General features: G+C 35.4%; 1 protein-coding gene and 2 non-coding genes across 3 annotated transcripts; 2 read left to right on the plus strand and 1 right to left on the minus strand.

The window, feature by feature from the left end:
- Window positions 1-8,739: 8,739 nt before the first annotated feature.
- Window positions 8,740-14,899, minus strand: LOC123419581 (30S ribosomal protein S18, chloroplastic). Its single transcript, XM_045107186.1, has one exon. The coding sequence runs from the start codon at window positions 14,838-14,840 to the stop codon at window positions 14,328-14,330; it is 513 nt and encodes a 170-aa protein (XP_044963121.1). The 5' UTR covers window positions 14,841-14,899; the 3' UTR covers window positions 8,740-14,327.
- A 1,326-nt stretch (window positions 14,900-16,225) lies between these two features.
- Window positions 16,226-16,299, plus strand: TRNAP-UGG. The gene has a single exon. It is a non-coding gene; the product is annotated as a tRNA-Pro (tRNA).
- Window positions 16,300-16,438: 139 nt separating this feature from the next.
- On the plus strand, window positions 16,439-16,512 carry TRNAW-CCA. Its single transcript has one exon. It is a non-coding gene; the product is annotated as a tRNA-Trp (tRNA).
- Window positions 16,513-24,526: the final 8,014 nt, after the last annotated feature.

Consider the following 24,526-nt stretch of genomic DNA (forward strand, 5'->3'; position numbering starts at 1 on the left):
GACAAGTTTCAAACTAGTAAAGTATATCCCTAGGATAAAGAAGAAGAAAAGTGGGCTAAGGAAACTCGCAAGGAAAGTTCCAACCGATCGTCTACTTAAGTTCGAGAGAGTTTTCAAAGCACAAAAACGTATCCCTATGTCTGTTTTCAAAGCACAAAGAGTTCTTGACGAGATTCGGTGGCGTTACTACGAGGAAACTGTTATGATACTGAACCTCATGCCCTATCGAGCATCTTATCCCATCTTAAAGTTGGTTTATTCGGCAGCCGCAAATGCAACTCATTATAGGGATTTCGACAAAGCGAATTTATTCATTACTAAAGCCGAAGTCAGTAGGAGTACTATTATGAAGAAATTCAGACCTCGAGCTCGAGGACGTAGTTTCCCTATAAAAAAAAGCATGTGTCATATAACAATTGTACTAAATATAGTAAAGAAATCTAAATAACCTTTAGATCCATCTAAGATTTCGATTCCCAGTAAAAAAAAATATAGAATAGAAAAATATGGGACAAAAAATAAATCCACTCGGTTTCAGACTTGGTACAACCCAAAAACACCATTCCTTTTGGTTCGCACAACCAAAAAATTATTCTGAAGGTCTACAGGAAGATAAAAAAATAAGGGATTGTATCAAGAACTATATACAAAAGAATAGGAAAAAGGGCTCGAATAGAAAAATAGAATCAGACTCAAGTTCCGAAGTAATTACACATAATAGAAAAATGGACTCAGGTTCAAGTTCCGAAGTAATTACACATATAGAAATTCAAAAAGAAATCGATACGATCCACGTCATAATCCATATTGGATTCCCAAATTTATTAAAGAAAAAAGGAGCAATCGAAGAATTAGAGAAAGATCTACAAAAGGAAATTAACTCTGTAAACCAGAGATTTAATATTTCTATCGAAAAAGTTAAAGAACCTTATAGACAGCCTAACATTCTTGCAGAATATATAGCTTTCCAATTAAAAAATAGAGTTTCATTCCGAAAGGCAATGAAAAAAGCCATTGAATTAACTAAAAAAGCAGATATAAGGGGAGTAAAAGTAAAAATTGCGGGTCGTCTCGGAGGAAAAGAAATTGCACGTGCCGAATCCATTAAAAGGGGCAGACTTCCCCTCCAAACAATCCGCGCTAAAATTGATTATTGCTGCTATCCAATTCGAACTATCTATGGAGTATTAGGTGTAAAAATTTGGATATTCGTAGACGAAGAATAACTAATCTTGTCTTCGAATTCTGTCCATTGATAGAATAAAAAATGACAAGAGACTTTTTTCCTGAAATCCCTGCAAAAGAAGAAATTCTACCTCTTTCTATAAGATTTAATGAAAATTGATAAATCATTTAATATAATTGCTATGCTTAGTGTGTGACTCGTTATTTTTTTTTCTTTTTTAAAGAAAAAAACTTAGTAATTATAGAAAATTAACTAATACTAATAACCAACCTATTGCTTCGTATTGTCGAGATCCTAACTAAGAAACAGTCACTATATGAATAAATACCTCTATCATAAATGAGTAGATGTGTCATATAGTTGTAGCAACTGCACTTTTTTATCTAAAAAAAAAATGGGATTCTAGGTTGTGAAGCAAAACTAAAGGGATGTGGATAAAGGGAGGGATGATAGAAAGAAGGAAGAGGAAATAAATAAGATATAGAATTCCACTGTGTATGGTCTATGAATTACATCATAAAAGGCAATGTGAAAAAGCATCAATATAATAAAACTAATAGAGAATGAAAAATTGTAACTTGAAAGAAGAACTACAAATTTTAAGCAATAATAAAGAGCCGCCCGGGTTAATAAAACTGAGAAAATTAACTCGGAAAGAAATTTTTTGGAAGCTCCGTTGCGGGATTCAGACCTAACCATTCAAGGAGAAGCAGTGGGAACGACAGAACCTATGATTCCATAGGATTTTATTGAAAAGAATCCTAACACTTCATTGGGTGGGATGGCGGAACAAACCAAAAAAATTGTCTTATTTGGTAAGTTTATAAATTAACAAATAAGACAGGAAAGAGTAAATATTCGCCCGCGAAATTCTTATTGAATTAGAATACTTTACCGCGATTCAATAAGAGTAAAAATAAGGATATTTTTTAGAAGGACTACATTATTATCTATAAATATAGAATTTAGATAAATATCCACACACATCTGGATATATTCTAGATCTTCTTTTTTGACTATATATTATATTTTTCTGTTTTAACAAATTCAATATAAAAATAAAAAAAAAACCTAACTTTTTCTATTATCTATTAATGTGTATCTATCCGTACCGTAATATTTTTAAATATTATGGAATTAGAGAAATTTATTTACATGCTTTCTCATTCCATTCGCGAGGAGCTGGATGAGAAGAAACTCTCATGTCCAGTTTTGGAGTAGAGATGGAACTAAGAAAGAGAACCATCGACTATAACCCCAAAAGAACCAGATTTCGCAAACAACATAGAGGAAGAATGAAAGGAAAATCCTTCCGAGGCAATCGTATTTGTTTTGGTAGATATGCTCTTCAAGCACTTGAACCCGCTTGGATCACGGCGAGACAGATAGAAGCAGGACGAAGAGCAATAACACGATATGCACGTCGTGGTGGAAAAATATGGGTACGTATATTTCCCGACAAACCGGTTACACTAAGACCCACGGAAACACGTATGGGCTCGGGAAAGGGGTCCCCCGAATATTGGGTAGCCGTTGTTAAACCAGGTCGTATACTTTATGAAATGGGGGGAGTATCTGAAACTGTAGCTAGAGCAGCTATCTCCATAGCGGCCAGTAAAATGCCCATACGAAGTCAATTTATTCGATTAGAGATATAGAACCCTAAAAGGGGTATGGAAGAAAAAAAATGCCCGGTTTTTCTTTCTGGAAAGACAATATTTCTTTCATCCTTTTGCATTGAAATAACAAATTGAAATCAAAATAATATGATTCAACCTCAGACCCTTTTAAATGTAGCAGACAATAGTGGAGCTCGAAAATTGATGTGTATTCGAGTCATAGGAGCTGCTGGTAATCAGCGATATGCTCGTATTGGTGATGTTATTGTTGCTGTAATCAAAGACGCATTGCCCCAAATGCCTCTAGAAAGATCCGAAGTAATTCGAGCTGTAATTGTACGTACATGTAAAGAATTCAAATGCGAAGACGGTATAATAATCCGCTATGATGACAATGCTGCGGTTATAATTGATCAAAAAGGCAACCCAAAAGGAACTCGAGTTTTTGGCGCGATTGCCGAGGAATTGAGAGAATTGAATTTTACCAAAATAGTTTCATTAGCTCCTGAAGTATTATAAATACTAGTAGGCGAAATTTAGATCAAAGAATTAATATTAGTAGATTGTGTTTTACGTATATGTTTTAAAATCCAAAATGAAAAGAAAAAAAAAGAAAACATGTTGATTATAGAAAAATTAGGAGGAACCTAGAATTAGAGTCTTATGGGCAAGGACACTATTGCTGATTTACTAACTTCTATAAGAAACGCGGACATGAATAAAAAAGGAACAGTTCGAGTAGTATCTACAAATATTACCGAAAACATTGTTAAAATACTTCTACGAGAGGGTTTTCTTGAAAGTGTTCGGAAACATCAGGAACGTAACAGATATTTCTTGGTTTCAACTTTGCGACATCAAAAGAGAAAGACTCGAAAAGGAATATATAGAACAAGAACTTTTTTAAAGCGTATTAGCCGACCCGGCTTACGAATTTATACCAACTATCAAGGAATTCCTAAAGTTTTGGGTGGAATGGGAATTGCTATTCTTTCTACTTCTCGAGGGATAATGACAGATCGAGAAGCTCGACTAAACAGAATTGGGGGAGAAGTCTTATGTTATATATGGTAATCGCCCCGCCTATAGTGCTCGAATTCTACCTCGCCCTTCCTATTTTGAAAATAAAAATGGAAAAATAGGAGAAAAAAATATGACAGAAAAAAAAAATAGGAGAGAAAAAAAAAACCCGAGAGAAGCAAAAGTTACTTTTGAAGGTTTAGTTACGGAAGCCCTACCCAATGGAATGTTCCGCGTTCGGCTAGAGAATGACACCATCATCCTAGGCTATATTTCAGGAAAGATCCGGTCTAGTTCTATACGAATACTGATGGGGGATAGGGTCAAAATTGAAGTAAGTCGTTATGATTCAAGCAAGGGACGTATAATTTATAGACTTCCCCATAAGGATTCGAAGCGTATCGAAGACTCGAAGGATAGCGAAGATTTGAAGGATAGCGAAGATTTGAAGAATACCAAAGATTCAAAGGATTAGGTTTTTCTTTTTTTTTTCTAGGGTAATAAATTCTAAGTTCTAAAATTCAAGCGAAGAGACTTATTTTTTTCCAAAATATTAGATTCATAGTTTAAAAAAGGATACGGAAATATGAAAATAAGAGCTTCCGTTCGTAAAATTTGTACAAAATGTCGACTGATTCGTAGGCGTGGACGAATTAGAGTGATTTGCTCTAATCCGAAGCATAAACAAAGACAGGGGTAATCTTTCGAAAAAGAACTTTACTGTCTAAAAAGTAAAAAAAAAGTACCCGCGGAAATGTTCCAATTCCAAATAAAATAATTTCAAATAATTAAAGTAAAGGGTGTATTTTACCCTGAAACGGATATCTTTGTATCTTTTTTTTTATTTCTAACTCATATTTATGAGATAATAAAATATGGCAAAAGCTATACCAAAAATTGGTTCACGTAAGAAAGTGCGTATTGGTTTACGTAGGAATGCACGTTTTAGTTTACGGAAGAGTGCACGTAGAATAACAAAAGGGGTTATTCATGTTCAAGCTAGTTTCAACAATACCATTATAACTGTTACAGACCCACAAGGTCGGGTGGTTTTCTGGTCCTCGGCCGGTACTTGTGGATTCAAAAGCTCAAGAAAAGCATCACCCTATGCTGGTCAAAGAACAGCAGTAGATGCTATTCGTACAGTAGGTTTGCAACGAGCAGAAGTTATGGTAAAGGGCGCTGGTAGTGGAAGAGATGCCGCATTACGAGCCATTGCTAAAAGTGGTGTGCGATTAAGTTGTATACGCGATGTAACACCTATGCCGCATAATGGATGTCGACCACCTAAAAAAAGACGTCTGTAAAAGAATTAACCCGCTTTCAACTTTCAAGAGAAATAAACGATTCAATGATAAAATAATAATACTAGTCTATTATGGTTCGAGAGGAGGTAGCAGGATCCACTCAAACACTACAGTGGAAGTGTGTTGAATCAAGAGTAGATAGTAAGCGTCTTTATTATGGTCGTTTCATTCTGTCCCCGCTTAGAAAAGGTCAAGCGGACACCGTTGGTATTGCCTTGCGAAGAGCTTTACTTGGCGAAATAGAAGGAACATGTATCACACGTGCAAAATTTGGGAGCGTGCCACACGAATATTCTACAATAGCAGGTATTGAAGAATCCGTACAAGAAATTTTACTAAATTTGAAAGAAATTGTATTGAGAAGTAATCTCTATGGAGTTAGAGACGCATCAATTTGCGTCAAAGGTCCTAGATACATAACTGCTCAAGATATCATCTTACCGCCTTCCGTAGAAACCGTTGATACGGCACAACCTATAGCTAACTTGACAGAGCCCATTGATTTCTGTATTGATTTACAGATCAAGAGAGATCGTGGATATCAGACAGAACTCAGAAAGAACTATCAAGATGGAAGTTATCCTATAGATGCTGTATCCATGCCTGTTCGAAATGTGAATTATAGTATTTTTTCTTGTGGGAATGGAAATGAAAAACACGAGATACTTTTTCTAGAAATATGGACTAATGGAAGTTTAACCCCTAAGGAAGCGCTTTATGAGGCTTCTCGTAATTTGATTGATTTATTTCTTCCTTTTCTACACGCCGAGGAAGAGGGCACTAGTTTCGAAGAAAATAAAAACAGGTTTACTCCACCCCTTTTTACTTTTCAAAAAAGATTAACTAATCTAAAGAAAAACAAAAAAGGAATTCCATTGAATTGTATTTTTATTGATCAATTAGAATTAACTTCTAGAACATATAATTGTCTAAAAAGGGCCAATATACATACACTATTGGACCTTTTGAGTAAGACTGAAGAAGATCTTATGAGAATTGACAGTTTTCGTATGGAAGATAGAAAACATATATGGGACACTCTAGAGAAGCATCTCCCAATTGATTTACTTAAGAATAAACTCTCGTTTTAAATCCATTGCAATTTTTTTTCTTCTTCTTTTTCGAGTTAGAATAGAATAAAAAGAAAAAAGAAAACAATTTTGCATCTTTGGTACAATCTATATTTTCGCGAAATGGATCATAATAAAATAATAAAATGGATTTTAGGTATCTAGGGAAGATTCTACTTGGAAGTAACTATTTCCTAGATACCTATGGTACTTCATGGTTGAATGAATCAAAAAAAATCTAAAAAAGACCTAAAGTTAACGATTTATCAATGGGTAGTGTTGCTCCAATACCTAACCAAAGAGCTACTACAGTACCGATTAAAAAAACGGTCGTAGCTACTGGGCGGCGAAATGGATTTTGGAATTTATTGACATTCTCTAGAAAAGGTACTGTCAATAAGCCTGTTGGCACAGAAACCATTAAGAGAACGCCCAATAACTTATTGGGTACCGTACGGAGTATTTGAAACACGGGAAAGAAGTACCACTCGGGTAATATTTCCAAAGGAGTTGCAAACGGGTCTGCCGGTTCACCAATCATTGATGGCTCGAGAACCGCTAAACCTACATTACATGCAATAGTACCTAGAATTACTACTGGAAAAATATATAAAAGATCGTTGGGCCATGCGGGTTCCCCGTAATAATTATGTCCCATCCCTTTAGCTAATTTAGCTCTTAATACAGGATCATTTAAGTCTGGTTTCTTTGTTATTGGGATAGGTGAACTCTTTAGGATCCATCCCCCAAAGGAACCGGACATGAGAATTTATCATCATCCGGCTCGAGCAAGAGTGAAAGAAATAAGACCGCGGAAGATCCTTAATAGAATTAAGGTATATAATGACTCAATGACTCTAGACAAAAAAAGCTTTATCAGATTCTCTTTTCCAAAGTTGCACCTACCACTACTCATTGAAAATAATCCTATTCTTATGGGTAAATGCTCAATATCCAAGTGGGCTTACAAATTTGATCATGATCAATTGCTTTGTGGATTGTCTCATGTCTCTTGATTAGTTGGTATTTATCCCCTCAATATCGCAAGTTTCTTACCTCCAAACAAAATATTTACTTGTTACTAATAAAAAATCAAAAAGTTTAGCCTACATTCTTCCTTAGATCCCTTCTTTTACTCCGATAGTATTGCGGATCACAATCGATGCAAAGAAAATGAATGCATTTCCATACTATAATAAAAAGGTAAGTGTAATAAATAGAGAATTGGATCATGTCACATGACTGATTCCATTTCCACTCTATGGGATCTTACGGAGCCTGTTCATGGATGACATGGTTGCGGTATGATCATAGAAGATATTCTCCTCAAGTGAACCAGCCTATCCTTCCTAGGTAGGGGACTTACATGTTGATTGGATGCGGAGACACCTTTGGTTGTGAATTCTAATGTGGCAGATCCAATTCTTTATCTGCATGGCCAAATCAATAATTCAAGTCACACACTCCCATAATCCGCCTTTTTTCTTTCGTAAAATTAACTTCAACTATTTGTATCGTATAAAAATACTTCGGAGTTGAAGAGAAGTATCCAAATGACATGTGTTATTTTACAATAACCCATGCTTGTAGCAATGAAATACCACAACCTACCCGATATGATATATGAGAATTAGAATTCTCTATGATATGCCTTCCCTATAAAGGACCCGAAATACCTTGCTTACGTATCATTGGAAAGTGCATTAACATAAATACGGCAGTAAGCAGAGGCAGTACAAAGGTATGTAAACTATAAAAACGAGTCAAAGTGGATTGGCCCACACTAGCACTTCCGCGTAATAACTCCACTAAAGGCGATCCTATTACCGGAATGGCGTCAGGTACACCTGTCACAATTTTGACTGCCCAATAGCCAATTTGATCCCAAGGCAAAGAATAACCAGTTACACCAAATGATGCAGTCAAAACAGCCAAAACCACACCTGTCACCCAAGTTAATTCACGGGGTTTTTTAAATCCCCCTGTGAGATACACACGAAATACATGCAGGATCATCATTAAAACCATCATACTTGCTGACCATCGATGAACTGATCGGATTAACCAACCAAAGTTGGCCTCGGTCATTATGTATTGAACCGAGGAAAAAGCCTCTGTAACGGTTGGTCGGTAGTAAAAAGTCATAGCAAAACCGGTAGCGACTTGTACTAGAAAACAAGTAAGTGTAATTCCCCCTAAACAATAAAATATGTTGACATGGGGAGGAACATATTTACTAGTTATATCATCCGCAATTGCCTGAATCTCAAGACGTTCCTCAAACCAATCATATACTTTATTGAGATAGGTAACTAACCCACGCCCCCCTCTAAGAGCCGTATATGAAAATTTCATCTCGTACGGCTCAAGCAGAAACACACAAATTTTCAACGAATATTAGAAAAAAGGTTCAAAACTTCATCAGCCACTGAATCGGGTCGATTTGCCTTGAAGATAGCAAATAAAAAAAATCCGGAATATCTTCTTTGTGATGATAATGCCAAAAAATCTCAAGTTGGCGCGTCTTTCTTTCTTCCTTTCCCTTATGTTGGTCATTAGAGGCTTCTTGACTTTTCTCTTCCCTATTTTGGATTTTTTTTTATGCGTAATATAGAAATTATCTTGTTGTGATCCTATGAATCAGTTCAATTAAAACCTTAGATTCATACTAGAGCCACGATGATTTAGTCTCAAGCTAAACAAAAGGCAAGGGTTCTTCGAATAAGAACCGCTTGATAATCATTTATTGAAATTGAATCAGTGTAATGACTCGACAAAATCGATAGAAAAAAAGTTGTCTTTTGGGCAAACAAAATTGTAAGGAAGAAAATTTCTTTTTTATTTTTATTTAAGAACTACTTGAATTTTTCAGTCTGGTTGCGAGGTCTTAATAGTGAGTATGAATCATAGTTCCATTTTTTTTGATCCACTCTATCTATTTCGTGTTCCAGATACTAGAATAAATAATATCTGACGAATTAGAATCATCTTGATAGAGATAACAGGCCCTTTCTATGTATTATCAATAGGATCAATTCTAACAAGTCACACACTCATATTCCAGAGATACCGAAACAAAAAAATTCCGCGGTCGAACTACCATAATATCTAGAAATGTAGAGCTTAAACTAGAAAGGCTTTTTTGGATGGAAAAACTCTGACTTCCTAGTTTTAGTTAGTAGAAACCTAATTGGTTAAAATTCCATCCAGTAAAATGGAAGAATTATAAATTTCTAAAATGATAGATAGGAATATAGCGAATAAAGCCATTGCGACCCCCATAAAAGGAGTAGTCCCCCAACCCGGGGCGACTTTCCCATATTCCGAATTCAAGGGTTTCAGTAAACTACCTGCACCAGTTCGTTTTGGCCTAGGTTTAGAACTATCTTCAACGGTTTGTGTAGCCATAAATTATATTTAATCATTGGTGTTGACTTTGTATACTATTCCGTTGTAGTTGTAAATACACGATCTTTTCGTAGATCCATTGTAATCTTGAAATTCTATAAAAATGGAAACAGCAACTTTAGTCGCCATCTCCATATCTGGTTTACTTGTAAGCTTTACTGGGTATGCCTTATATACCGCGTTTGGGCAACCCTCTCAACAATTAAGAGATCCATTCGAAGAACACGGAGACTAATTTAAGTAAGAAGTCCCCCTATCTGGGAGACTTCTTACTTAAATGAAATTATTTTATTCTTTTAGTTGGAGTTGGTGGAACCTTAGGTGGTTCTCGGAAGAAGATAGCGAAAAAAATTATCCCTAAAGTCGAAACTAAAAGGAACGTATAAACCAATGCTTCCATAGATTCGATCGTGGTTTATTTACAATTATAACTTCCACACCTATTCATTTGTCATTTGGGAGAATTTCCCATATAAAGAAAGAAAAAGAGTCAAAGAAAGGATGGGAGATGTCAAATCAAAAAAGAGAGGTGAAAGATACCATAACAATGTGTATCAGACTGCCTGTTTCTTTGTAGTTGGATCTCCCACTTTTTGGAATGTTCCAAATTCCACTTGAGCATCCAAATCTGGATCAATACCAGCAAAAACATCTCGGAACAATGTTCTAGCGCCATGCCAAATGTGTCCGAAAAAGAAGAGCAAAGCAAAGGTAGCATGACCAAAAGTGAACCAACCCCTTGGACTGCTGCGAAAAACACCATCGGATTTCAAAGTAGCCCGGTCTAATTCAAAAATTTCCCCTAATTGAGAACGCCTCGCATATTTTTTTACAGTAGCAGGATCAGAATAATTTACTCCATTAAGTTCGCCACCATAGAACTCCACCGTTACGCCTACTTGTTCAACACTATATTTGGATTCTGCTCTTCTAAAAGGAACGTCCGCTCTAACAATTCCCTCCTCATCTACCAAAACAACCGGAAATGTTTCAAAAAAAGTAGGCATACGGCGTACAAAAAGCTCACGTCCTTCTTTATCTCTAAAGACGGGATGTCCTAACCATCCAACAGCTATTCCATCCCCATTGTCCATTGAGCCCGCTCTGAATAATCCCCCTTTTGCCGGATTATTACCAATATAATCATAAAAGGCTAATTTTTCGGGAATTTTAGACCAAGCTTCTGATAAACTAAGATTTTCGGCTAAACCATTGCTAACTCTTCGATATATTTCTTGCTGAAAGTATCCCTGATCCCACTGATAACGAGTAGGCCCAAATAATTCGATTGGGGTCGTTGCTGACCCATACCACATAGTTCCAGCAACTACGAAAGCTGCAAAAAAAACAGCAGCGATACTACTGGAAAGTACAGTTTCAATATTGCCCATACGTAATCCTTTATATAGACGTTGAGGCGGACGGACACTAAGATGGAATAAGCCCGCTAATATACCCAATGTACCCGCAGCAATATGATGAGAAGCTATTCCCCCCGGAACAAAAGGATCAAAACCTTCTGCACCCCACGCTGGATTTACAGCTTGTACTTTTCCAGTTAGTCCATAAGGATCGGATACCCATATCCCAGGACCATACAAACCCGTTACATGAAATGCCCCAAAGCCAAAGCAAGCCACCCCTGCAAGAAATAAATGAATTCCAAAGATCTTGGGCAAATCCAAAGAGGGTTTTCCCGTCCGCTCATCAGAGAATATTTCTAGGTCCCAATATACCCAATGCCAGATCGCTGCCAAGAAACACAAGCCAGAAAACACAATATGCGTAGCTGCCACACCTTCATAACTCCAAATACCCGGATTTGTTACAGTTCCTCCTGAAATACTCCAACCACCCCACGAATCCGTTATTCCTAAACGAGTCATGAAGGGAATTACGAACATACCTTGTCTCCACATTGGATCCAGAACAGGATCAGAGGGATCAAAAACTGCTAATTCGTATAAAGCCATTGAGCCAGCCCAACCAGAAACTAGAGCTGTGTGCATTATATGCACCGCAAGCAATCGACCCGGATCATTCAATACGACAGTATGAACACGATACCAAGGCAAACCCATGGAAATACCCCTTTAGCAAAGAAAAATAGACACGATGTCGCTTTATTTTATCGCATTGAAAAAGATTATCCATTGTACCTAACCCTTCTAGGGGATTCTGTGTCAGAAAGCGCGAATATTTATTTCATTCCATTAAAAATAAGAAGCCAATTCTGTTCATAAGAAGAAAGAGAAGCAGATCTATTCTATACTCGATAAGTGCCAATATGCAATGGGTAACTTGGCCAATTTGGAAAAAACGAAGAATAGATCGCTACCCCTCTTTGTTTAGCATTCGAATCACCCATTCCTTTTTCTTTATTCAATCTGTCTTACCTTTCTTATATGTATAACCTTTCCATCTATGTATTAATAGAATCTATAGTATTCATATAGAATAGAATAAGAATAAAATAGAATAGAATAAGAATAAAAATTAAGACAATAAACTGCAGATTCTTTCTTTCTGTTCCATTCTTACGTTTCCATATTAAAGTGTTTCTTACTTAAATTTAATAATATTAATCTAATATGCCCATTGGTGTTCCAAAAGTACCTTACCGGATTCCTGGAGATGAAGAAGCGACTTGGGTTGACTTATACAATGTTATGTATCGAGAAAGGACACTTTTTTTAGGTCAAGAGATTCGTTGCGAGATCACGAATCATATTACAGGTCTCATGGTATATCTGAGTATAGAAGATGGAATTAGTGATATTTTTTTGTTTATAAACTCCCCAGGCGGTTGGCTAATCTCAGGAATGGCTATTTTTGATACGATGCAAACGGTGACACCAGATATATATACAATATGCCTCGGAATAGCCGCGTCCATGGCGTCCTTCATTCTGCTTGGAGGAGAACCCGCCAAGCGTATAGCATTCCCTCACGCGAGGATTATGCTTCACCAACCTGCTAGTGCTTATTATCGGGCAAGGACACCAGAATTTTTACTAGAAGTAGAAGAGTTACACAAAGTTCGCGAAATGATCACAAGGGTTTATGCACTAAGAACAGGCAAGCCTTTTTGGGTTGTATCCGAAGACATGGAAAGGGATGTTTTTATGTCAGCAGACGAAGCCAAAGCTTATGGACTTGTCGATATTGTAGGGGATGAAATGATTGACAAGCACTGCGATACTGATCCAGTGTGGTTTCCGGAAATGTTTAAGGATTGGTAGTGTCCGGATTTCTTGTAAAGTTATTTCACAGCTAAATTCGTGTTTTCCTCGATTTAATAGAAAATAGAAAGACTTCATGATGAGCAATCATCAGGTTAAGATGGATCTAAACCAATCCATTTTTTTCTATATACATACAACATGCCAACGGTTAAACAACTTATTAGAAACGCAAGACAGCCAATACGAAATGCTAGAAAAACGGCTGCGCTTAAAGGATGCCCTCAGCGTCGAGGAACATGTGCTAGGGTGTATGTGCGACTCGTTCAGATCATGACTTCAAACAAATATAAAAAAAATTTGAAGTATCCCTGATTAGTACCAATGAATAGGATATAGCTTCTCTATCCTAGATTTCTATGGTATATGGAATTTCTGGTTTCCTTTGGTGCAAATCGAATTATCTAAATTTGGAAATAAGAAGCAATTCTCCCATTGGTAGCAAATGGTTATCCATTAAGCGGAGGAAATAGTAATAAAAAGAAAAAGGCTTATGCTCTTTTATCTTATAAAGAACGGACTAACAGGGTCAGCTACTTAGCCAACTTTCATAATTAAATACCGTCACTGTATGGATAACTCTTATTGTGAAAAGAGCTATTTACTCTATAATGGATAGGTAGAGCCAAAGAATGTGAACTATACAAGTTCGTAATACTTTTTGATGAAAGAAAGGGCTCCGGTGTATAGAGAGGGCCTCACCGTTTAAAAGGGAACCATAGAAACGATGGAACCCACTATTTTTTTTAGTATTATTTAGAATGAATTTGTTATTTCGTATAGAAATAACTGAACGGAGTGGAATAAAAAATCGTGGTTGGGAAGGTTACTATAGCAAAAGCCATTGGAATTAATATTTTATATATCGGAATAATTAGTTTTGTTATTAATGAGAAAAAGGGTGGCTAAAAGAAGAGAAATCATTAGTTATTCATTAAGGTTAATTTGATTCAATGACCAGAGTTCCGCGAGGATATATAGCCCGGAGACGACGAACAAAAATGCGTTCATTTGCCTCAAACTTTAGAGGGGCTCATTTAAGACTTAATCGAATGATTACCCAACAAGTAAAAAGAGCTTTTGTTTCCTCTCATCGAGATAGAGGTAGGCAAAAGAGGGATTTTCGTCGTTTGTGGATCACTCGGATAAACGCAGCAACGCGGGTATATAAAGTATTCGATAGTTATAGTAAATTAATACACAACCTGTACAAGAAGAAATTGATTCTTAATCGTAAAATGCTTGCACAAGTAGCTGTATCAAATCCAAATAATCTTTACACGATTTCCAATAAAATAAAGATCATCAATTAAAGGTATAAATAAAGTAATATACTGGAATAATAAAAGATGAATTCCCGGAGAGGGAACTCCGGGAAGATACAATAAATTAAGATTAAGTGGTAGGAATCGACGAGCTGGATTACTTTCTTTATAATATATATAGGTCTGGCCCTTGCGAATTCGAATAAAACATCAACAATCGGAACTTAAGTTCCGGTTGTTGTTTCTTAAATTTTGGTTGTAGTTTCTTAAGTTTCGATTGGAATTGTACTTTTGCGTTAATTGAGGAATATGTCTATTTTTTCTGGGTCTAGAACCTGTAATTATTGAAATTGACTGGGCTTGAAATTGTTTTTCGTTCTCATAGTTACGAAACGGTAAAAAAGATAAAATACGAGCCTGTTTTATAGCAAGAGTAATTAATCGTTGTTGTTTCAAGGTTAATCTATTTATTCGTCTCGATAATATTTTTCCTTGTTCACTAATAAATCTATTAATTAAACTCATGTTTCTATAATCAATTCGATCTCCCGGGCCAATCCGGGGACGCCTACGAAAAGGTTGTTTAGATTTACGAAAAGGTTGTTTGAATTTACGAAAAGTTTGCTTGGATTTACGAAAGGGTTGCTTGGATTTATTAAAAGTTTGCTTGGATTTACTAAAGGGTTGCTTAGATTTAAGAAAAGGTTGTTTAGATGTATACATGATTTATTCCTTATTTAATTTAAAATTGGAAAATGCACTTCTTTATTTTATTAATTTAGGATCCAGAAGAAGTAGTTTTTCTTTGATCCATATCTTATTTGATTCATATTTATAGTATATGAATACCCTCTATACATATGAAATAATATCGACCGGAAATCAGATGAGTTGATTTGTATTTTGTATTCTATACTATGTTTTATTTATATATAAAATATGAAGTTCTTACTCTTTCTGTTGTTTGGAAAGATCGAATACACGATGTTCCTATTTCTTTATTTCGTGATGAGTCGTATGCTTGCGACAATAACGACAAAATTTTTTGAATTCTAATTGTCCGGGTGTATTGTGGCGATTCTTTTGAGTACTATATCTAGAAATCCCCGTCGATTCCTCATTGGCACCTTTTCGAACACAACTGATGCATTCCAAAATAACTCTGATTCTAACATCTTTTCCCTTGGCCATGAACCTCCTTTTCCTTTTGGATTGACTTAATTTAATTCTTCTACTTATTCTTTTATTCTTCTATTTTGAATCCGAAGAAGAAGAATAAAATTCATTAGAATAATTTTTTTTTATTCTTAAATTAAGTAATAAAAAATAGAGAAATAATTAAAGAATACAATCCTTGTCGAATTAGCAAAGATTTTGGTTCGAAATCCTTTCATTTAATTAGTCAGCCCCGCCTTTTTCTATGCTCTGATTTCTGAGGCCTGATTTAGCTTGGGTACCCCTTTAAATTGAATTTCTATTTTTAAAAATAGGGTTTACCAAATTTTTAATGACTCTGAGGTTCAACCCAATCCATCTTTTCTTTCTTTTTCCTTCCGATACTAAAAAAAGATTGAAAAGGATAAGATAAAATTTTGTCATATCACGAAGAAATCTATCCCTCCCATAGCAATAACTAGAATTAAAAAAAAGGGAATGACAAAGCATCCGGGAATAAACGATTAATTTCTATCAATAAACCTGCTAAAGCACCAAACCATAGAGTACTTAGCACGGGTGCTACAGAGAGATATGTTTTTATATCCCGCATTGAAAATCCTCCTTCCTTGTTGGAATACATATATGATCATAAACTTATGCTATATATAAACTGAACCATAATCGACGAAATTTTCCGAAATTGTCCTATCCCTAAAAAATAAAAAGATGACCCCTTCTTCCTATATATTATCAAGGAAAAGTAATCTTTCTTTTATAGGCGAAATTCTATTGGATTTTAGCTGTATATAATTCCTTAATTATATGAGACCAAAAAGAAGAAATGACACGAGGGTTCTATATATAGATAGAGAAAGAATAAGAAAATTATGATGTGGAAAAGAAGACAGGAATTGTGTACAATGGCATTGCACAACAATTTAATTTGGAAAAGGGATGTAGCGCAGCTTGGTAGCGCGTTTGTTTTGGGTACAAAATGTCACAGGTTCAAATCCTGTCATCCCTACCTATTACTTCTTTCTTCTTTATAGGCAGTAGCAACGAGATCAATTAAAGTAAAGTGGGTATAACTGGAATTTGTGGAGACTATACGTACGTGAGATACATTAGGAATAGAAAAAGATTTTCTTTTTGAATGAATGAAAGCGCTCTTAGTTCAGTTCGGTAGAACGCGGGTCTCCAAAACCCGATGTCGTAGGTTCAAATCCTACAGAGCGTGATTCCATCTATCTTATGTCGAAGCAGAGTAAAATAATTTAACAAAATTGAATTGTAACTCCAATTTGACCTCCTCCAGACCAGAGAGGAGGTCAATAAAAAAAAAAAAATGACTCAATCAAAGATCCAACTGATCCCCACGCCTGTATTGCAAATACGCAGTCACGAATAATCCCGCTAAAGTAATAGGAATTAGGCCTAAGACGATTCCAAATAGAAAAACTTCAATCATTTCGATTTGTTCGGGGGGATAAAAAAAGAGGTACGATCTATCCCTAAATAGTACTCTAAATTATCCACGAATCTCAATGACCAAGAAAAGAATTCCTAATTAGTCTGGAAAAGAGTCGTAGAATATCAGGAATCCCAAAGAAAGATTTTGCTTTTCTGAATTATTATTATTCAGTCAATTCAAATAAGACGTATCTTGTTCAAGCCAATAAATAGAGCTGGGGTTATAGTTAAAGCAGCCAGTAGAAAACCGAAATAACTAGTTAAAGTAAGCATGAAAGAGTTAAATTCCATTTATTTTTTTTTACTACACTACATATGTTGGTAAAGCATTTACCTAAGTTATGGAAAATTCATAATTCATCAGTTATTTTAGATAATACTAAAAAACAAGATAGAGTGAGATACAGAAGTGTAAAAGAAAGTGGATTCATCAGATGATACATGAGTCCCTAATTTCGAATCAAGAGATTTGTTATGGAATTTTTCAATTGAGTAAAGTAATAATATTAAGAACTAGATCATATAACCCCATTGAATGAAAAAATGAAATTGGATTTTCAGGGAAATTTCGGAATAAGAGATAAATAAACAATTGAATTTGAAAAAAAAACTTCTTTCTATTTTGGATAATTTCTTTTTCAATAGGACCCTCTTTTTGGACTGAACGATCGAATATTCCCCTATTCCTTCTTATTTTAATTTTAACTGATTGTATTCTATATGGAATAAGAGGAGAAGAAAAGCATTCCACGACCTCCCGAGGGTCTGTTAAAAAAAAAAGAAAGCTCTTCCTTGAATTTACTTTATTTTTATTCCTTTTTCGAACTCCAACCAAAGTAGATTCGAAGACGAGTCACTTCAATTATCCTTTTAAGTTCTATTCTATCTTCTGTCTTTCCCTATTTCATCTCGTAAAGTTCCACGCTCGCAGTTTGGTCAAGAAAGTTAGACCTAATCCAACAAACAAGACAAGGATTAATTACGAATTATGAAAGGATAAATTTCACATATATATACTTGTCCTTGTATTGTGTCAGTATGAGAATATCCTTCCTAAATTATTTATCCAAACCTATTGATCATTAACTTAGATTTTCCCAAGATTTTGGCTGCTATTCCGAATTACTCTATTATTCCGAAGCCAAGGAAAATAAATAGAACCTACAAAAAAGGGGTTTTCTATTGACGCCTTGAATAACATATAGCTTACCTATAGACAAAAAAAAGTAATTATGTTTCGGAACCAGGCAAAACCAGATTGCTGTGCCATAGGAAGGATAGCTATACTAATTCGGTATACTCAAAATACACCTTTGGTACAAAATTGACAATCTCACAAGGATGAAATATCAGTAATTTTCTATTTACTGGTTGATCCCATCTTTTACGGAATCAATTCCTTTTTTGAATGTACAAAAATTTTGGGAGTTCAGCATGTCTGGAAGCACGGGAGAACGTTCTTTTGCTGATATTATTACCAGTATTCGATACTGGGTTATTCATAGCATTACTATACCTTCCCTATTCATTGCGGGTTGGTTATTTGTCAGTACGGGTTTAGCTTATGACGTGTTTGGAAGTCCTAGGCCAAACGAATATTTCACGGAAAGCCGACAAGGAATTCCGTTAATAACCGACCGTTTTGATTCTTTAGAACAACTCGATGAATTTAGTAGATCCTTTTAGGAGGCCCTCAATGACCATAGATCGAACCTATCCTATTTTTACAGTGCGATGGCTGGCTATTCACGGACTAGCTGTACCTACTGTTTTTTTCTTGGGATCAATATCAGCAATGCAGTTCATCCAACGATAAACCAAATTCCAACTATAGAACTATGACACAATCAAACCCGAATGAACAAAATGTTGAATTGAATCGTACCAGTCTATACTGGGGTTTATTACTCATTTTTGTACTTGCTGTTTTATTTTCCAATTACTTCTTCAATTGAGAGAAAGAAAGAGACTAATAAGAATTCTCTTATCCCATTTGGAAAGATACCATCCTTATAACTACCCATGACTGTTTTTGTCTCTAGCATGACCAATTGATAAAATGTGGAGGAAAGTAGGGGAAATGGCCGATACTACTGGAAGAATTCCTCTTTGGCTGATAGGTACTGTAGCTGGTATTCCTGTGATTGGTTTAGTAGGTGTTTTCTTTTATGGTTCATATTCTGGATTGGGTTCATCTCTATAGTAATCGGAGGGACCAGATTGTAAACATGAAAAAGTAGGAGCTTAGCGGGTCCTTACCCCCTTTATCTGATTAGAGCGGAAAGGACCCGCGGAATTTTTACTCTTATAACGCGAATTGAATCTATTCGATTCACTCTTATGAAGCAACAAGAAAAAGAGATCACTCGAGGATCCAATATCTTATTCCACAAAGGAAGTATCCTGAAAATCCTTGATTTAGTTTCGAGTAATAAACTAATAAAACCTTAATCAAAACTATTCAACTAGCCTAAAAATAAAAAAAAAACCTTCAATGGAAGAGTTTACTTTTTTTTGCAAAATTTCTGTAAGTTTGAAGTTAAACTTAATTAAACAAGCCAAGCAATTCTATTTGCTTACAATCACAAGAAATTTGTCCCCCGCCATATTTTCTTCCCCTCTGTTTGTCCACTACCTCGGCTAAACCTAAGCAAAAGAAAAAGAGGCCCAAGAGACAGACCCGAATAAAGAAGAAATAGTAAAGTAATCTTTGACGAATTAGGAAGAAAAAGGATTCTTATTTTGATACAAGAAGAATCGGCACAAGAAAAAGCCTTTTTCTTGTGCCGAATAGACGATTAAGAAGACCTGCAATCCCTCGAAAGAAATTTAAATTTTATTGTTCTCGCCTTTGCCTTGGATTCTCTTCTTTTGCATGAGATATAAATAAGGAATTCCAGACATCTCGTAAACAAAAAAAAGTCTAAACAAAAAAAGGATTTCCAAAAAAGATCATAGATAATTCTAGCAATTGCCAATAAATCGAGGCTTTTTACCAACTTGATGGTAAGAAATTCCGGGACCTAGAAATTCATTTCGTACAATTGAACCTTTTCAAACTGTTTCTTTTTGAGAACCAAAAAAACTTGTGCCAAAATAACGGATGCGAAGAAGAACAAAAGGCCTTGGACACGTAATGGATCCTGAAGCACGATTTCTGCGTCCCCCTGACCAAAACCTCCCACATTAGGATTGCTTGTTAATGGTTGATCAATCTTGATGGATTCCCCCTCTGAAACAAGAAGTTCTGGTCCGGGAGGTATAATATCAATCACTTGGCGTCCATCTGATGCATCAACTATGGATATTTCATACCCCCCTTTTTCTTTACGTAGTATTTTTCTTACTATACCTGTTGACGTAGCATTATAGACTGTATTGTTACTCTTGCTACCATCAGGATAGATCTGTCCTCTTCCTCGGTTTCCCCCTACATATATAGGATATTTTAAGAAATGAGCATCTTTCTTCGTAGCAGGATCAGGGGAAAGAATGGGAAAGACAATTTCACTATATTTCTTACCGGGAACAGGGCCTATCACAAGAATATTTTTTTTATCGGGACGATAACTCTGAAAAGCAAGATTTCCTATCTTTTCTTTTAACTCAGGGGAAATACGGTCGGGCGGCGCTAATTCAAATCCCTCGGGCAAAATAAGAACAGCACCTACATTCAACCCTCCCTTTTTTCCATTAGCAAGAACTTGTTTCAATTGCATATCATAAGGAATTCGAAGAACTGCTTCAAATACAGTATCGGGAAGCACAGCTTGGGGAACTTCAATATCGACGGGCTTGCTAGCTAAATGGCAATTGGCACATACAATTCGCCCAGTTGCTTCTCGTGGGTTTTCATAACCCTGCTGCGCAAAAATGGGATATGCATTTGAAATAGATGTCCGAGTTATTACGTATATCATGATCGATACAGAAATCGATCGAGTTATCTGTTCCTTTACCCAAGAAAAAGTATTTCTATTTTCCATGTCCAATCACAGATCCCAGAATTTCTACAATAAATTAGATAGGTAGCTAAGCTAATCTAGTTCCCTATACACGAATTTGTTGGCATTCTACTGCAACAGTTGTACTGCAATGATGAATACCTTAAAGCAGGTATAAATAGAAAGAATTTTGGTAAAATGGAAAAGGGCTTTCTTTCTAAAGAAAGATGCTAATTTGATTAATATTAATATCGGGAGATCAAATGAATTTATGCTTCACTAATTGAATGATAAATGACTACAAGCGAAGGAGATAGACGGTTTAAACAAAAAAAGACCCAAAATTTCAAACATGTATCTAGAATTACTGGAAAACTACAAACAAAAATAGTGAAAATAAGCTCATTAGGAGCCCATCCAAAATCGTTATAGACCCAACGAATTACTAGTTCCCAACCACGGGTGGAGTGAAATCCAACAAAAAAATCAGTAACTAAAAGAATAAAAAAAGCTTTTATTGAGTCATTTAAATTATAGAAGAATTCCTGAACCCAAGAATTCAAAATGACAAGTTCCTCTTTACCCAGAAAAAAAGAACCACTTAGAATAGCCAAACAGATTATATTTGTCGAGAAATGCAAAATGATATGGAGATGATCCTCATTATTTATTTTGACCCATTGTATTATTTCCTTGTGTATTCCTGTAGGAGGTTTTTGTACATGTGTCTTTAGTTTCCCTTTTATCATCTCGTCCAAGAGAGAAAGTTCTTCTAATTCTATGAATCTTTCTAGAATCCTTTTCTCTTGAATATCAGTTAAGAGAGTTTCGGATTGCCTGGTATTCCACCAATTCTTAATCCAAAGTTCCAGACATTTGTTAAATGAGGAAGAGACCCCCCAAGGCAAAAGTACGATAAATACAAGATATAGTAAAGAAGGCAATGCTTTCTTTTTTTTCATTTTTGATCTGTAAATGGAGTTGTTAATGAATATGCTTCATTCGCTGACTCTATTCCATTCCCTGACTCTATATGATGATATTTCTATTTCATGATATTTCTATTTCTTTGAAGCAAAAACTCTATAGGTTTGATACCCTGTATCTATTCTTCTTTTTTGTATATTAGTGGAATTTCAGTGCATTGGGTTCTTTCTTAGATCTAGATGGAATGAAATAGTGAAATAGAATAAAAAAAGCCCTTTCGGGTGAAAATGGAAGAGAAGAATAGTATGCAATATATCTAACTTCGACAAAAAAAATTTAAAATAATTTTATCTTATCCTCGTTTGTTCCTTCCTTTAGATAAATACTTAAAAATCCCCTTACAATAACAAATCCAATTTCGAAGGGACTTCCTCCCCATGTTGAGAAAACTTTTCTTCTTCCAATTTATCTTTTCTTCATTCAATTCAGTTCAAAAAAGATACCTCAAAATACTTCAATTGGTACGCGCAAGAAATAGGCCAATTCGGCAGCTTTTTGTTCAATTTCTCGTGGAGTAAAAAACTTATCATCAGTACGAGTCAAGGGAATGATCCCCTGGCCCCGGATTTCCATATAAAGAATACGACGAGGATAAAGACCCTCTTTAACCTGAATTCTAATTGATTGGATATCCCGCATAAGGAATCGAAGGAAGACGCGACGTTTTATTCCAGGGAATCCCCAACGAAAAATGCAAACTATTCCCTCTTTTCTATCGAATCGGTCATAACCACTACCTACATTCCACAAAATAGTACACCACAGGTAGGAGCTAATGAATAGGCCTGCGATTCCGTAGAAAGACATCACGACCCCCTGCGGAAAAAAAAGAATTTCTTGAGATGGAAGTATAGATATAATATTCTTACCAAGATAACTGGAAGTCCCAACCAATAAGAATCCTAGTGAACCTAGAAAAAGAATACAGGCCCAGAAAAAATTACTCCTTTTTCGAGAACCTTTTAGAAGTTCTACCCATATGTGTTCTGATCGCCAATTCATATTAGATATACTAAATCCAGCAGCGGTCGATTGAAATTGAGAGAATAAGCTAAATAATTTTGCCTTTACTTTTTTTGATTCTGAAATCGCCTTCAGCAACTAGTACTCCTGTGAAATAATAGGTTAGATACATTGACTTTCTATTCAAAAAATATTCGTTGATTCAATTAAAATAAATAAAAAAAAACTCGCTATACCAAGCTCTGCATATTCATGCATTTATGCTCGTAGCCTATATCTGCATCCATAGCCGTTTTTCATTTGTGTGTAGAAAGTGTGTGTAGAAAAAGTCACATACCCTACCATATTATATTACTTACACTAAAAAATACTAGACAATCTTTTTTTTTTGCACATAAAGAAATAAAGAAGTCATTGCAATTGCCGGAAATACTAAGCCTACTAAAGGCACGAAAATAGAAGGTAAGTTTAAATCCGTCATGGAATAGGTGTCTCAATTCAAATTTACTATTTCTATCTAGTCGAAAAATATCTTAAGATTCTTATGATATAATTAAGTATATCTATTATAAGGAATATTGACTATTGTATTTTTTTAGTTTGCAAAATATTCTGTAAAAAAAATGATAAGGATAATAAGAAAATTCCAAAAAAGGAGAACTAATTAAAAAGATTTTTTTTATTTTCCCATCCTCATGGCCTTTCTATCTTTCTAATCTAATTTGAAATTGGATTCAAAAGAAAGCGACTAGAATTTACTTCCTGCATACATACTTCTCTAGAAGCGCATACAATAATGCGTGGTAAAGGCAGAAAAATAGTATATTCAATCAAAATCAAAGGGCAAATTATCTTACCTACTATAGATCCCCTACTACCCTCTTAAGATCCCCTACTACCCTCTTAAGATCCCCCCTACTACCCTCTTAGACTTTTAAAGGCGATATACCACCCAAAGAAAGGGTATGAAAATGCCGGGTGGTGTTAGCTTTTCGACGAAGACCCGTCCTGTGCCGCGAAGTCCTGTTAGTAAGACCCCGCGCAATAATGGATTATAGAAGAATAGTATTCAAAATACTGCTCTGGACGCATATAGTAGCATTGCGATTCCTAATCTTTTTTATTTATGAATATGAACAGAAAAAATTCATTGTATCGTTGGGTCGGAGCGGAGGTTTGGTCCAGAAAAATTAGGAACAAAACGTCTACTCTACCACACTGAAGTCTATAGCGCTGTATTTCCACGAAAGTATAATTCTTACCATCAGGATACGCTCCTTTCAACGTCTCTCCGATGGGTCCAGGTTCTATGTCCAATCCCAAATCAAGGATTTCTCGCTCTTGATCGGAGTCATAAACTAAAACTACCTTTTTATCCTTTTTATTAAGGTTATAGAAAACTTCCTTATCTAGTTCTAGCATGTTGACTCACGATTACGCCTGTTAAAAGTTTCAAACGTCCTCTTTTTTGAAATTGAAAGAGAGTCTTATAAAAAGGTCTAACTTCCAAACTATGTCTTTTTTCATTCATTCTCCTTTAGTTTTTTTCTCTATCTAGAAGTGGAATAGAATAACCCGGTTGAAGGGTAATGATCATACGTCTGTAATGCATTGTACGGCCCAGAATAGGTCCTATTCTTCTACCTTTTCCAGGTAGTCGATGGCTATTCACAGCTACCACCTTAATCCAAAGAAGAGTTTGAACCAATGCTTTATTTCTGTCTTAGTGAATCCCGATTCGACATTAAAAGTATATTGATTCTTTCCCAATAAACGAAGACTTTTTTCTGTAAATACTGCGTATTTGATTCCATTATCATATGATACTACTATATTTTATTATTTTCTTTTTATTTCTTTATTGTATTATACCTTAATATATATATA

This window comes from Hordeum vulgare, unplaced genomic scaffold (assembly GCF_904849725.1).
Source record: "Hordeum vulgare subsp. vulgare unplaced genomic scaffold, MorexV3_pseudomolecules_assembly, whole genome shotgun sequence".
Lineage (NCBI taxonomy): Eukaryota > Viridiplantae > Streptophyta > Magnoliopsida > Poales > Poaceae > Hordeum > Hordeum vulgare.